The sequence below is a fragment of the Chelonia mydas genome, chromosome 3 (assembly GCF_015237465.2).
Source record: "Chelonia mydas isolate rCheMyd1 chromosome 3, rCheMyd1.pri.v2, whole genome shotgun sequence".
NCBI classification, from domain to species: Eukaryota; Metazoa; Chordata; order Testudines; family Cheloniidae; genus Chelonia; species Chelonia mydas.
The window spans coordinates 24,488,964-24,503,769 of record NC_057851.1 but is presented as its reverse complement, the minus strand read 5'-3'; the positions used below and the strand labels follow the sequence as shown (position 1 = coordinate 24,503,769).

Here is a 14,806-nt window from a genome sequence, read left to right as displayed (position 1 = left end):
CTCAGAGGCAGAAACATAGGTGCTTAGGGAGCATCTACTGCAAAATCTTAGATGCTGAGTGAGTTTAGGCACCTGCAGGGCTTGGTGGCAGCTGAGCAAGACTTGTGAATACCAGTGGTGTCTAAATTTGGAGCTTAGATGCATAAAGTGGCAATTAGTTAGGTGCCTACATTTCTTTGGAAATCTAGCCTTTGAGGGGAATTTGATGAGGCTGCTCGGACGTCCACAAAAGCAAGTCACGGTCTTACCTCCACTGTGTCTCCCACCAGCAGCAGGTCTTGCAGATCAGTTTCCTTTTCCTTCCACCAACTCGGGGCTCTCTTTTGCTTGGGTATCTGCAAATGAAAAGGCTGACTGTGCTAGGCTGGGTGTATTTAAAAGTTGAGTCCAATCCAGTGCTCACTGAAATCAATTAATCCTGCTGGTGCTGGAGCAAGTTCTGATTCTCTTTGGTGGTCACCCTCTTGACCACCAAAGAGACATGGAAATGCAGGCAAGGGTTCATATTATACATCACAAAACAACCCATGTCTGGGCCAAGGCTGACATTCAAGAATTGGCTGCAGTATACATTTCAAACATCTTTATTTGAGACACTGAGAACAATGAGGTGGAAGATTAATATTATTTGTTTGTATTATGGTAGCTCCAAGGGGCCCCAATCAAGAAGCAGGGCCTCACTGCTAGACATCATACACACATAAAAACAAGAACCTATCTGTTTCACCTTTTAGCTTCCATCAGGGACAAAATGTAAACCCACAAAAAAAAATCCCCAACCTATATATCTACATATTTTAAAGAGAAATATTTCTGACCAAAAATAGTTCCCATTTAACATATATTAATGTTCAAATTATATATCACCACCCTGTAACTGGTCCATGAGGTATACTTATTTTGCCACAGCAATTGTCTTGCAATGAACTTTGCATGTCAACAAAATGTATGCTCTCACCAGTATCTGTACATACAGGAATGTAACTGGAGAACAATCTACCTCTGGAAGCATGTCACTTGTGATATGCTGCATTTGTCACCTAACCCAGCAGCAAGCACTTGACAGTGATTATAAGTCCGTCATAGTAGGCTGAGGAAAGTGCATGGGTAAAAGAGTTTGAAAAGGGAATTATTCCTCACACTTTGGACTACAATGGAAGCTAGACTGGGGCTCAAAGCAGTAACACAAATGGTGGGGCAGAGTTTATGTTGTTTGGATGACAATCATTGAGAATTTTTCTTTGCAATGGGGAGTGGGTGCAAGAATTAAGGCTAGTGTCAGAACTGTTTATGTAGCCTTAGCTTGTGATTTCCATAATTTGTAATGCCCTAGTACCTTTTTATTTATGTGTTTAGTTGCTATGATTTTTATTGCATTACACTTAGCAGCCTTGACTATAACTTCATGAAGTTCTTTGTTTTAAAATACAACTGGAATGTACCAAATGCTTACATGTTTATCGAGCTATATATAGAGTTTGAAAAATCTGTTGTGAGTAGGATGCTTTCCTGGGCAAGTGCCATCAGCTTCTACCAAAGCAAAAAAATAAAAGGCTCTAGCCCTTCTGGTTTTGATGACAACCTTCCAAACCTGTGGGCTTGTCTACATGGCAATTTAGCGTGAGGCAAGCTAGGGGGTGACTGTACAGCTCACTACCTTGGCATGCATTAACTGACCATGTGGACCCTTCTACCCTGTGATTTGACTTTAGGAACAGTAGTACATCAAAGTGCACTGTGGAACTTTTAGTGCACGGCAGCAGGGTGCACGCAACCAGTTAGTGTGCAACAAGCTAGTGCATTGTTGATTCACACCCTGGCTTGCTACACACCAAAATTGCCATGTAGCCTGATTGTAACCAATGCAGCTGAGTCTGCAAACAGACAGCTCCTTTGCCAGCAGCAAAAGTGAAAATTGCTGCTGTCCAGAACCCTCCAGGTAGCAGGAGGGAACCTCTGGGGAAAGGTAGGAGAAGAAAGGTAGGAAAAGAAAGGAGACAGAAAATATAGACGCACAGGTAGGACTCATAAAATAGAGAGGGAAAGATACCAGGAAAGGGACCCCATTGAGGTAAGAGCTGTACAAATGCACAGGAAGACATGGCACTCGTATCACAATGGGGTCCCCTTCCTGGTGTCTTTCCCTCTCTACTTTGTGTCCTAACTGCTCGTCTATATCCAAATGTTTCCTGTTAACTAGTGGCAGTTTGGTGGCCTGCTTGAAGTGAATCTAGGTGAAGTGACTCAGGTTCTCATGTGAACACAATGCTTTGAACACATATTGTACTGCATAAGGTATATGACCAGTTTTTGAAAAGTTTTCATGTCACAGGAACCACTGTGAGTTTGGCACCCTTGCTGGCAATTTCAGCAGAGACACTTAAGGCCAAATATTCATGGAACCTCCCTATCTCACAGGGTGTTTTGAGGATAAATATATTAAAGATTGTGAGGTGCTTGTATACTGCAGCGCTGGGGGTCATATAAGTACCCTAGATAAACAGAAGAATTCAGTCTCCATTTCTGTAAATCTAGCATTTTTGAAAAGTAAAAAAAGATAGAACACCAGCTCTATCTCCAAATAGCTGTCCTATCCAAAAATGTTATCTATTGTCATTTAACAGATGCTGCAGAGTTCTTCATTACATGAAATAAAGTATCCTATATATCATACTACCGGGACTGTGAATGTTCAAACTCAGGCCATTATTAGTCATGGCACAGAAGGTTTTGCAATTCATTTCTGTGGGTTGGAGGTAAGGGGGTGGGAATGAGTTATTCCAATTATATAATGGTTTTGACAAATGCACCTAGAAGACCCCATGATTAAGGAAATGTCCATTCACAAGGGGGAAAATAAAAACATTTAGTGTGCAGTCAGGGACAAAGAAAATTGGGTGTTTAAGTGGAATGTGTGCCAAGATCTTGGTGGCTCTAGGAGAAACAACTTCCAGCATATCAGGTAATATTGTCCTGGATTACTTTGGTTTTCTGAGCAGGCAGGAGGCTGGGAGGCTGGCGGTACATGAGGGAAGGAGATATATTTGGCCACATAAGAAGCTTTCATTGCATGATATTCCTTAATGAAAGGAAAATGTACAATAGCCATCACCATTAGCACCCAACCTATGTAAAATACTCAGGTGCATGTGACTGCAGAGCACTGAGCACAAAGAATTGCAGGATTTGTCATGAAGCCAGATTAGAGACTGCAGCACCTGCTCTGGCTCTCGCCACTAAGTTAAGAAGCAAAAGTATCTTTTATCCTTGAGTAATGTAAATGGTTTTGTGATGGTAGCAGTCCAATTACCTGATTTTTATGACTGTTGAGATAGCGAATCCAAAAGTCTGGGAAACAGTGGATGATAAGAGTGTGCACCCCTTGGAGGCAACAAGAGAAGGATTAGCAGCCTTAAAAATCCACCCTGCAACAAAGAAAACCACACACAAAAACTGCAATAACACTAAACATTCTAAAGTTCATTGTTAGTTCTCACAGCATGTCATTACATCTCATCTGCCCTGATGCATTTAATTAGGCTGCAGGCTTTTAGGGGCAGAAACTTTATCTTCTTACACATCTGTAAAGCACCCAGGATCAGATCATCAAAGGTCCAATATTTAGGTGCCTAATTTCAATGTTAATGTAAACCAAAAAGAAAACAATGTTGTGCAGTCATGCCCATGCTTCACAGAACGTTCAGCAGGTGAGACTAGACTGAAAAAGGAAAACAATAGAACTGTATTTTTTAAAATATTTTTACATCCACAGAGTTAGCACCAAATGCTGAATTAGATAAAGAAAAAAATATATATTTTTTAAAAAGCCTCCTTATTTCAATAACTTGAGTTAAGGTCTCTGGTTTCTTGCAGGACACCCACTGCCCTACCCCCTTTATATAAAACAAATATACAGGGAAACCTGTCTTGAGCAACTGACCACTCAAAGAAGCAGCAAAAATCAGTTTCTAACACAGGTGATCTTTAATTAAAGATTGAAGAAAATTGCAATGGAAACCCTAGGGATACTTTAAAATAGTCACTCACTTGAGAGGCAGAGTGCAATGGGTCTGGTCTGAAGCTCTTTGAAGTCAATGGAAAGACTCTCATTGACTTCATTGGGTTTTGGCTCAGCGAACTGTTGCTGGCTTTTCAGTATCCATATTGTTTATTTTCACTATGGAGGTAACATTAACAGAGCACCAACTAATTGATCAGCACTATCCCTTATTAACGTTCACAATCATGTATGACTGTTCATATAACAAGAGTTAAGCATACATGTTAATATCATACTTGACCCAAAAGAGGAGTTGATCTCCATTCCCATAAAGAAGAAGACATCATTAAAAAGGCTACTGAGAAAATTCAGCTGAGACAGGAAATGATGAGACTACAGAGAGAATCAAGCAACAGATTTCTGAATATACAATCAGATGGCATCCAGTGTCCATCCCAGAGAGAGAGAGAGAGAGAGATACGAATTCAAGAGCACGTGGGAGACACAAATAATGAATTTAAAAGGAGCAAACCACATATAATTGCTTAAAATTGAGCTAGGAGCATGAATGAGGAGAATGTATAAATTACTCACACATTAAGATCTCTTAAACAAGCTTTAAGCCACTAAAGGCTATTGATATGCAAGGAGAAAAAAATAAAAAATAAATAAAAACCATCCACACCTTTTTGACCAGCCAAAATAAACAAATTAATGCAAATTAATCATACTTAGACCTTTTATGGGACTTCACACCTTCAGAGTACAGAACACATGTTAATTAATTCATTCCCTTCTCTTGAGTCCAAAATGTGTTTTTGGAGGGTAGGGCTGTTCAGCCCTGACCACACAAAACCTAACTAGTTTATTGTTAGTGCAGTTCAAATCCTGACATGGGTCAGTGAAACCTCCAGCTCATTGTACTGTATCCCCTCTAACACTGATTCTAACAATCTTTTGTGACAGAAAATTATCACTAGCTGTGGTGGAACTAAGATTCACCTCTGCTACCCTGACATCCCTCGAATCAAACTACTCCTGGGTCTTTTAAGACAATGGAACAATTTTCCACCTGGCCATCAAACGTGGTCTATTTCCCAGCACCACCTCTCTAATTAGGGTTGCCAACCCTCTCAGATTGGTCAGGAGTCTACCGGAATCAGTATTGATCTCCCGCTGACTACTGAAAGCGATCCGGGAGATTTTAATAGGTACAGTACAATTAATGACATTACACCATGTTGGGGAAAAAAATATCCCGGAACAGCTTCAATCAGAGTTGGCAACCCTATCTCTAATCCTTGGCTAACACACACACACAAGATTTTGTTACCAGTCTCATTTTGACTTGGCTGTTCCATGTCCTATGGGGCATCGAAAGAATTGCTAAATATCTTTGGGGTGTTCATAAAGTCATTGCAGAGCAATATGATGGTATTCGAGGTACATCATCACAATGTAACATCCCATGATGATGTGACGTTGCATGACAATGCAGACATGACAGGAGGCATGCTCAATGTGTTCTGGAAAGCAAAGTCTAAAGCCGGAGTTCTCAACCTTTATCTTTCTGAGCCCCTCCTCCCCCCAACAGCTATAAGAATTCCAGGGCCCACCTGTGTCACAACAACTGTTTTTCTGCATATAAAAGCCAGGGCCAGCATTAGGGAGTAGCAAGGAGGACAACTGCCCAGGGCCCCGTGAAGCTAAGTTGCTCAGGCTTCGGCTTCAGCTCCGGGTGACAGGGCTCAGGGCGTCAGCCCCATACGGTGGGGCTTTGGCTTTCTGCCCTGGGCCCCAGCATGTCTAATGCCAGCCCTGCTTGGCAGACCCCCTGAAACCTGCTTGCAGTCCCCCGCAGGGCGCCGTAGTCCACTGGTTGAGAACCACTGGTCTAAAGTGTGGTGCTTTTGCAATTCAATGCGCCAACCAAAGAGATTGTGGAGGGGATTTCCCTGTCTCTGGTTAAGCTTCATCCCTGTCTGGAAGTTGCTTAGCCATTCTTCTCAGGAATCATTTTTATTCATTATATTCATATTTTATTCATTCATTATAAATATACTTGCTGAACAGAAAGCGGTTGACAGATTCATAGGTTTTAAGGCCAGAATGGACCATTATGATCATCTAGTCTGGCATCCTGCATAGCAAGGGCCGAAGAACCTCAATAATAATAAGCGTTTTGCCTCTGGAAGACACCAGGTTGCACAAAAAAAGACTTGGTTTCAAAATAAAGGCTCCCGAGAAGAATGCCCAAATCCCACCTCCCTGTGCTTGAAGAGTATGTGTGAGGGAATGGGGTGGTGTGTCAAGGGGTTACGCATCAGCCAAAATAAATCAATACAAATTGAGCTGAGCCCTGGAGAGGTGCACTTGAAGCTCTGTTTTACCCTAGCTGCGCCTCCCAGATGATGAGGCCACCCCCGCTGTTTTCAGGGCACTTTAATCACTGCCCCCACCCACCCACGCATACACCCCTCTCCTCCTGAGCACCCCTGCTCCCCTTCTCACCCCTCCCTTTCAGGGCATCCCCAGCTAGAAAACAGCAGCTCCCCACCCCTCCTGCCCTGCTCCTCCAGCTCGCAGCCAGCCCTGCCCGCCGCGCGGCCGCTAGGAAATGCGCGGGGCGCCTCCGCCTTGCGCTTTGCTTCTGCTCCCTCGCGCCTCCGCCAGGTGTCGCCTTTTGCAGAGGAAAAGCCCGTGCAGCAACCGCTCTTTTAATTATTTATTTACAATGTGGGGGGAGGGGCAGGACAAGGGCAGAGGGACTGCGGGTGGAGGGGGGCGGCTGGAGGGGGCGCAGCCCCTGTATTTATTTACTTTGCAATCTGCCTCCTCTGGGCAGCGCCGCTGTGGTGCTCACCACCCCTGCCCCCACCCGGGCAGACTGGGTTCTTATTTGCACAACAACAGAATCAATCCGACACCTTGGATTGAACCCTCCATAATGACTTCCTTTTTGTCCTGGCGAAGCTCGCCGCCTAGATCTTCCCTTTTCTTATTAGCATCTGCTGCAAAATAAATCGCGCCGGCAAGCCTGAATAGATACAACTCTCTTAAAAAGGCGGGGGGGGGGGGGGGGAAGAGATACAAAGGAGCAGGACCCTAAAGGCACCCACCCTCCTCCTCTGCGCTCCATGCAAAGCACTGAATAGGCTCATCATTGGTGCGATTACAACCTAAATCCCCCCCCCCCCCCAAACTGCTCAGGGTGGCCGGGCGTGCAGCTCGGGTTTTGCATTCTCCTTTTTTATTCTTATTTATTTGCAAAGGGAATTGGACCTAATTCTCCTTGCAAAGCATAAAGAGCAAAGGGGCTTTTGGCGCCAAATGCCAGGCACCTCCCCTGCTTTTATGGAAATTAGGGAGGTGGGGTTAAGCCTCTCTCTCCTCTCGCCTTTTCCTCCCCGGGTGTGTCAGGGTTTTTTTTAGTTAATAATATCCAAGAGCTTCAAAGCCAGCCAGTGACAGTCATCTGTCTGCAAGCAAAGGGTGAATGTGGAGGCTTAAGCCAGCCTTGGGGGACGAGCGGGCTGGCGCTCAATAAAGTGCAACATACAAGATCATCTGCCTCTTTTTTTTTCCTGCCCCCCTCCCCCTTTTGCAACACCACCCATCACCAAGGAGGAGGTAAGAAGAGGCAGCTGCCCGGACCGCGGCTGTAATAAGAAGGGAGGGCAAAACCAAATAAATAAATAAAACCTCACGTTGTATTGGAGTTGCAAAACTAGGGACGATGGGGGGGAATGCAGGGGCAGTTAAGTGATTTGCGTGGGGCGGGTTCACTGACCAGAAGGAAATCCTCAGGGTTTCTGAAGCTGTTGCATAGACATCGCTGTGTTTTGTAGGAGAAGTTTCATTGCTTTGATTTATTTTAAACGGTTGCAATAGATTTTGTAAGTAGAAAAATGGTACAATAGTGGAAGCGGTCAGGGGGCGGGGCAGGGAGAGAGCAGCTGAGCGGGGCTCGTTTCATTGCATTTCATCATAAGGCTTTTTTTTTTCTTTTTTTATGGAGATTTTCCTTTTGGTCTCAGTTTGAATGTCAGCTGTTTGAAACTCAGCAAACCGATTTTCCTGCGGGTTGCGCTAGCTGAGGTGAAGGGGGACACTGAACGCCTGTTCCAGACTTAAAAGGTCATTTTAAATGTCTGATGCAACCGGGCTCCGGTGCTGGAAGGGGGTTGTGGTGGGCTGGTCAGGGGCACAATGAAGGAATCTTCCGGAGGGAGAGGGGATCGAAAGCTTGTTTGTAGCAGGTCTCATTGAATGTAGTGGCAATGTGCAAAGTTCCCTTGTTGCATCTGCAGCCTTTCACCCCTTTGCTCAGTGGGCAGCTGAGCAAGAGAGAAACTTCCTGTACCTTGTTGCCATATCGAAGGGCTTTGTTGTTAGTGCCGGCTTTGTTGTTTTTTTTTTTAATTGAAATTATTATATAAGGTTTGCTGCATTTTGCTACTTCCGATCCCCCCCTCCACACGCGTGTGGTATGCGGGTTTCTCTGAGTAGCTTTGCCTGAATGAACTGGCAAGTTGTAAAGTTGCACGGAGCCGCCTCTCCTCTGCCCCTTTTGCATCCTCCTCTGTCCCCTTTGCACCGTTCTGCGGATGACAAAAAGGGGGGAAACTTCCACTACTTTTGTTGGCATATTAAGAGGGCTTTCTGGAGCGATTGCGGTATCAAGCTTTGCATATGTATACAGTGTATTGGTTGGGTTACTCTGTGTTTGGTTCTTTGGAGCAATTTGAAGAGCTTGCAATGTGTAAGGCTGCACAGACACCCCTTTGCAGATCTCCTGTCCCTTTCTGGCGTGTTTTGTTTTGTTACAGAGCATAGGCTTAAAACAGAAAAGTTTGCACGTGTGAGCACAGGCTGTCCTGGTTGTGTGTGTGTGTGGTTTTTGTTGTTTGTTTGGGTTGTTTTTTTTTTTTTTTTGTCTAAGTGGTTTAAGCAGCATTAAGGGAGTGCTCCCTGCATTCCTGCGGCATTTTAATGATTATGGGCTTTACTTTTTTTTAATTGGGAGGAATGAATTGTTATACAATAATCTATCTAAATGTATTTCCTCCTGTTTTAACTAGTTGCTCATTTTTGATTTTTTTTTTAATTTTCTTTCAGGTGTTGAGAGAAGTCTCTCTCTCTCTCTCAGTGGAAACACACTCAGACCTCCCTCTAAATAACAGCCCAACCAAGGAATCAGCAGAAGGAACCCAGTAATGCCAGGGATGGTCAGTAAAAACCCAGACCTCGAGTTTGACTCTTTGCAGCCCTGCTTCTATCCAGATGAAGATGATTTCTATTTGTGCGGTCCGGACTCTGCTCCCCCAGGGGAGGACATCTGGAAAAAGTTTGAACTGCTGCCTACCCCTCCTCTGTCTCCCAGTCGGGCAGGACTTCAGGAGAACCCCCCAGGAGGGGCCCCACTGCTATGGGGAGGGGTGGCTCTAGGGGGATTCCGAACCCGTGATCCTCTGGACTGGGCATCTGAACTGCTGCTGCTGCCCCCTGAGGCCGACCTTTGGGGAAGCACGGATGGAGGAGACTTACTGGAGACAGGCTTTGGGGAGAGCAACAACCTCAACTCCATCATCATCCAGGATTGTATGTGGAGTGGCTTTTCTGCCCGCGAGAAGCTGGAGAGGGCAGTGAGTGAGAAACTGCAGAGCAAAGTGGGAGCAGCAGTGGCACCAGTGACAGCTGGTGCATCCACAACCACCGCCAGCCCTGGGGGCACCAACAGCCAAGCAGAGCTCAATAACTCTGTGTCAGAGTGTGTGGATCCTGCCGTGGTGTTCCCCTTCCCCATTAACAAGAAGGAGCCAGTGGCAGCAGCCGCAGCCCCAGCAACAGGGGGAATGGCTGGCATCCGGGTGAACATTAGTGGGAGCAGTGGGATCGCACAGGGGGCAGCAGCTACCACCCAGCGCAGCAGCTGCCACACAAGTGCCACCAGAGCCAACAGCAGCTCAGGAGATGATACTCTCAGTGACTCGGGTAAATACTCCGCTCATCACAGATTTGTTAGCCTGTGTGCATATCCCCAGAGGTATTGTGTGTGCATGGTTGCCGCACCCTCAAATGCAGCTTTGTGGGCAGCATCACCTTTATGATGCATCTCCCCCAACCAAAGGTGTAGACAGAGAGAGTGAATTCATTGGGACAGCCTTGCAAAATTCAGTTCACTTAGGGTGAGTGTTAGTTGCTGGTCAAGTAAATTAGCATTAGTTTTTTATTATCCTGGTAAGGTGGGTGAGTAACGTTGTGCCTGGCTGATACATTATCATGAACATTTTGCAAGGCTGCCTTAGGCTATTGGCAGTGAGGAAAAAAGAAGGGGTGGTCTTTCTCTCTCTCTCTCTCTCTCTCTCTCTTCACACTTTCTTTCCTGTAATCAAAATTAAGCTCCGTCTTCCCTTCTCCTCCCCCCCGCCCCCATGTGGTTAGGAGACCAAAGAAAATAAATCCGTGGTCCTAGGTCATGCCCCCTTTCTTTGTTTCTTGCATCTCAGTGAGTCACTAAAAAAAAGATTGGGGGAAAGTTGGTTGCCATATGCCTGAGTGCTTGAGGAAGCCCCCTGCCTTGAAGGGCTTGGGCAGGGAGAGAGGAGGGGTAAGTAAAAGGGCAGCTGAAGCATTGGGGGGGTGGAGCTGGGGAAGAACAAATATTGCACAATCAGTTCAGTGTAAAACATGACAGTGGTGTGAGCCCTTAGGGCATGGGAACGCCTGCTGTTGAAGAGAAGGGAGGCTGGGAGAGAGTCCGCCACCAGCAGATTTAGAAGAGGTCAAATCGATGTATGGTGCCACTAAAGTTAGTCTGGAAGAGGGGAAGCTTGAAAAATCTCAGACCACTCTCATTTGCTTTACTTCATTGATAAAAACATAACCAAGAACAAAACCCGTCACTGTCCAAGTGGGTGCGTACGTTTACTCCCTCCCATTTCTAACAGGTATATGGATTTGCCAGTAGGTGGCAGCATGCTTGTCCTAGGACATTGCCTATTTGAAAGGATTCCTTGAAGGAGACCCTTTGGCAGGCAGCTGATGATAAAGCAGTCAGTGGTATATAACTAAAGGGCATCCTATTCTGAGCATGTTTATAGTTAACAGATGCTGGATGAACTTGGAGTGGTTTTTTTTTTTTTTTTAATCTTCTCCCATGCCAAAGCGTACCGTGTGGTTAATCTCAAAATTCATTCATGGGGCCAAATAAAATGCAGTTTATGCAGAATGTATTGTGTAAATAGTGCATTGACCATACAGTAAAAGTGTTTTTAGTGTAAAATCATCCTGCCTTGTACATGGTTTTGGAATGGCTAGGCAGTCTAATAATTTAGCAGGGAAATGTTTTATTTTTGGGTCTTTGGATTAAGACAGGCAGAGGAAAATCTTGATGCAAAAAATTCCTCTCATGTAAAAGAAGCCCAGTTCAATTGTAAACACAGTTTCTCTTATGTAAATGAGTAGATCCATATGACGATCATCATAAACTCGATGATAAGCCTCCTGTTTCAAAAGGCTCACTGTCCCTTTAATGTCTGTGCCTTGACAGCTTTCTGTGAGGAAGCACTTCCTCCCAACAGCTGTCTTCTTGGCAGTAAACCAAAACATTGGCTTAAAGGGACTCTCAGATTGGAACAGCTTCACATTCTGCATCAGAACAAATCCAGCGATTGTTTAGTTTTCTGGCTCCTTTTTGATCAAGCAAGGGAGGTGTTGTGGGTGTGTGCGCGCTTGCACACACTGTGTGTTCTGTACCCCAGTTTGTTGGCTAAAGTATAAATGAGGGCATTTTCTCAAATACTGTTTCCTCTAATGTGTTTATTTGGGTTGAACCTTTATGGATCCTCCTATTATACAGCTTAAAAGTGCAGAAAACTATCTGTTTTTAGAGTTAGCAAATACCCACTTATTGTGTCTGGGTCTGAGTGTATGCATGGTGTGTCTATATTTATTTAGCTCCATCTATCTGCAGATAGTTAGTATATGCATCCTATTTTTATCCTAATATTTGTGCATATTTTGAACACTTAAAATACTTACAGGTTGCTGTTTGTCCTGAGAATTCACACAGATATGTTACTAGTTTTTAAATTTCAAGGTCCTGTGTGAATATTTTTTGGAGAAAGCAACTTACTTTCTTTATTTTACATTTTGTGTTTCTAAAGATGATGATGAGGAAGAGGATGAAGAGGAAGAAATTGATGTTGTGACAGTAGAGAAGAGGCGTTCCTCCTCCAACAAGGCTGTTACTACTCTTACTATTACTGTGCGCCCTAAAAATGCCACCTTGGCATCGGTGAGAATGCAGCAGAATGAACTGATTCTAAAGCGTTGCGCCCCGATTCACCAGCAGCATAATTACGCTGCCCCTTCTCCATACATGGAAAGCGAAGATGCCCCGCCGCAGAAAAAGCTAAAAAATGAGGTGCCCCGTCCAATAAAACCTATGATCCAACCAAAGTCTAAGAGTTCGAGTCCTCGAAACTCAGATTCAGAAGATAGTGAACGTCGACGCAACCACAATATTCTGGAACGTCAGCGGCGTAATGACCTGCGATCTAGTTTTCTCACATTAAGGGACCATGTACCTGAACTGGTTAAAAATGAGAAGGCTGCAAAAGTGGTCATCTTGAAAAAAGCCACTGATTATGTCCATTCTCTTCAGGCAGAGGAACACAAATTATTGCTAGAAAAGGAAAAATTGCAAGCCAGACAACAGCAGTTGCTAAAGAAAATAGAACACACACGGACTTGCTAAACTTTTTTTTTGTCTGACCTGGACAGTCACTGCCACTTTGCACATTTTTGATTCTTTTAAAAAAAAAATTGTGTTTTTTGACGTTAAGAATGTTGGTTTTACTTTCAATCCAGTCCCTCAAGTAGTTAACAATCTATGTTATCCGGGTACAGAGCACATGGATGTTCTTGCAAGGAGTTTAACAGACTGCCAAACAATGATGGACTGCCCTTGTATTTTTTCTTAAGAGCTATAGATGTTCTTTAAAAGTTGTGAGCCTTTGGAGCTGCTGATGACACCTAGTTAAGTTTAAAAACGTTCATTCCTAATTTTGAATGGTGCTTATGTTCTAACAGATGTTACTTTAGGGGTTACCATTTGTACCTCTGTGGGAATTTTCTGTAAATACCATCTACACACTTGCCTTTTGTACATGTCTTGGGTTATGAGAGGTGGCTCTTGCTACCAGTATTTGACTGGAAGTTCATACCTAAGTACTGTAATACCTCAATGTTTGAGGAGCATGTTTTTGTATACAAATATATTGTTAATCTCTGTTATGTACTGTACTAATTCTTACACTGCCTGTATACTTTAGTATGATGCTGATACATAACTAAATTTGATACTTATATTTTCGTATGAAAATGAGTTGTGAAAGTTTTGAGTAGATATTACTTTATCACTTTTTTGAACTAAGAAAACTTTTGTAAAGAAATTTACTATATATGCCTTTTCCTAGCCTGTTTCTTCCAGTTAATGTATTTGTTAATGTTTGGTGCATAGAACTGGGTAACTGCAAAGTTCTGTGTTTAATTTCTTCCAACGATGTACATTTAGTGCTGCGTCTTATAGCACTTTGAAATACCTCATGTTTATGAAAATAAATAGCAATTAAATGATGTGCTCTTCACTATTTATTTATAAACATAGTTATCCTCTTTTATTGTAAGTTTAATGGTGCCCATGAGACATAAAGACATGATTCGAGCCCCCCGTACTTACTATCACAGGATAGCTTACACTTCAGGAGGGGTAAGAAGCCAGCAAATTACCGTTTCTGTTAACAAAGTAATTGTAATGGGAACGATTATAATGTACTTGCGTCAATCCACATGTCAGATCTTTTCTTTGATATCATGAGTTCTCTATGGGCCTTAGCCAAAGCCCATTGGAGAATCCCCTTGACTTCAGTAGGCTTTGGATCAGTCATTGAATGTACAGCAAGCACTCTCAAGGCTTGGATGCAATGCTGTTTTCCACCAGCTGGTGATCTGGCTTTCAGTGCTGGAGGCATATGGTGAGAGCAGTGGAATGAACTGCCATGGGGAGGAAAGAGAAGTGTCAGTGTAGTGAACCAGGATCTTAGGATCTTAGCCTTACTCTAATTCTGTTCCTTCTTTCTTATTGTATCAAAAGCCATACCCCAAGGGTTGACCACCATTTGTTAGGAGAGGCAAAATTTGTGCTGGTCTGTGGTTTGTATTCTGTCTAAATGCCAAAGTATCTATTAACAATGCTCAGACATAAGTTAAAATTCCCACTTCTGCTTAGGCAGCAGTCTTGCTGTGCTATTTAGCACTGAGCTGTGCTGTATCCCAACACTGCCATAGCAGGCTTGTAATGCTGCACAAATGCCATTTCTGAAGCCTGGGGGGGGGCAAAAAGTACAGAAGCCAAGCAGTATGTATGCTGCAGAATCAAGATTGGCAGGTTCCTTTTTCTTCATGAGCAGGAAGATTTGTGGATGGGACAAGGGCAGGGCCAGTGGGTCTGTGAAAAGCACTTGATCACTGGACCGTAACTGCCTAAGGAGTGTGTAGTGGTCCCAAGAGCTGTTTTATCAGTAGGCTTTGCAGAATTCAATATTTATTTTTAAAATAATTTTGACAAGTAATACTGATGTTTATTTGTAAGTACTTTTTTTATTTTTACTGACTTACATTTTCATAGGTGCAGGAAATTATGGGGAGGGATCAGACAATAAGGAGAGGGTCAGACAATAATTATTTAAAGACAGCCGATGCTGAGATTCAAAAAGTTAATGTTTTAAAACCATTAAAACA

General features: G+C 43.6%; 1 protein-coding gene across 5 annotated transcripts; it reads left to right on the top strand.

Annotated features, from left to right (window-relative positions):
- Nucleotides 1–7,199: 7,199 nt before the first annotated feature.
- Nucleotides 7,200–13,668, top strand: MYCN (MYCN proto-oncogene, bHLH transcription factor). 5 transcript variants are annotated; one of them, XM_043542247.1, is made up of 4 exons: nt 7,735–7,896; nt 8,019–8,137; nt 9,119–9,994; nt 12,169–13,668. In XM_043542247.1, the coding sequence occupies exons 3-4, from the start codon at nt 9,217–9,219 to the stop codon at nt 12,759–12,761; spliced, it is 1,371 nt and encodes a 456-aa protein (XP_043398182.1). In that variant the 5' UTR covers nt 7,735–7,896; nt 8,019–8,137; nt 9,119–9,216; the 3' UTR covers nt 12,762–13,668. The 5 variants fall into 5 exon arrangements, with proteins under 5 accessions (XP_007052928.2, XP_043398183.1, XP_043398185.1 ...); XM_007052866.4 differs by lacking the exons at nt 7,735–7,896; nt 8,019–8,137 and adding an exon at nt 7,200–7,630; XM_043542248.1 differs by lacking the exon at nt 8,019–8,137 and having other exon boundaries at nt 7,722–7,844.
- The last annotated feature ends 1,138 nt before the right edge of the window (nt 13,669–14,806 follow it).

Bases quoted from the DNA above. Each gene is read 5' to 3' on its own strand.
- MYCN (XM_007052866.4), top strand. From the start codon at position 9,217: ATGCCAGGGATGGTCAGTAAAAACCCAGACCTCGAGTTTGACTCTTTG. The intron at 9,995-12,168 runs GTAAATACTCCG...GTGTTTCTAAAG, and splicing joins TGATACTCTCAGTGACTCGG to ATGATGATGAGGAAGAGGAT.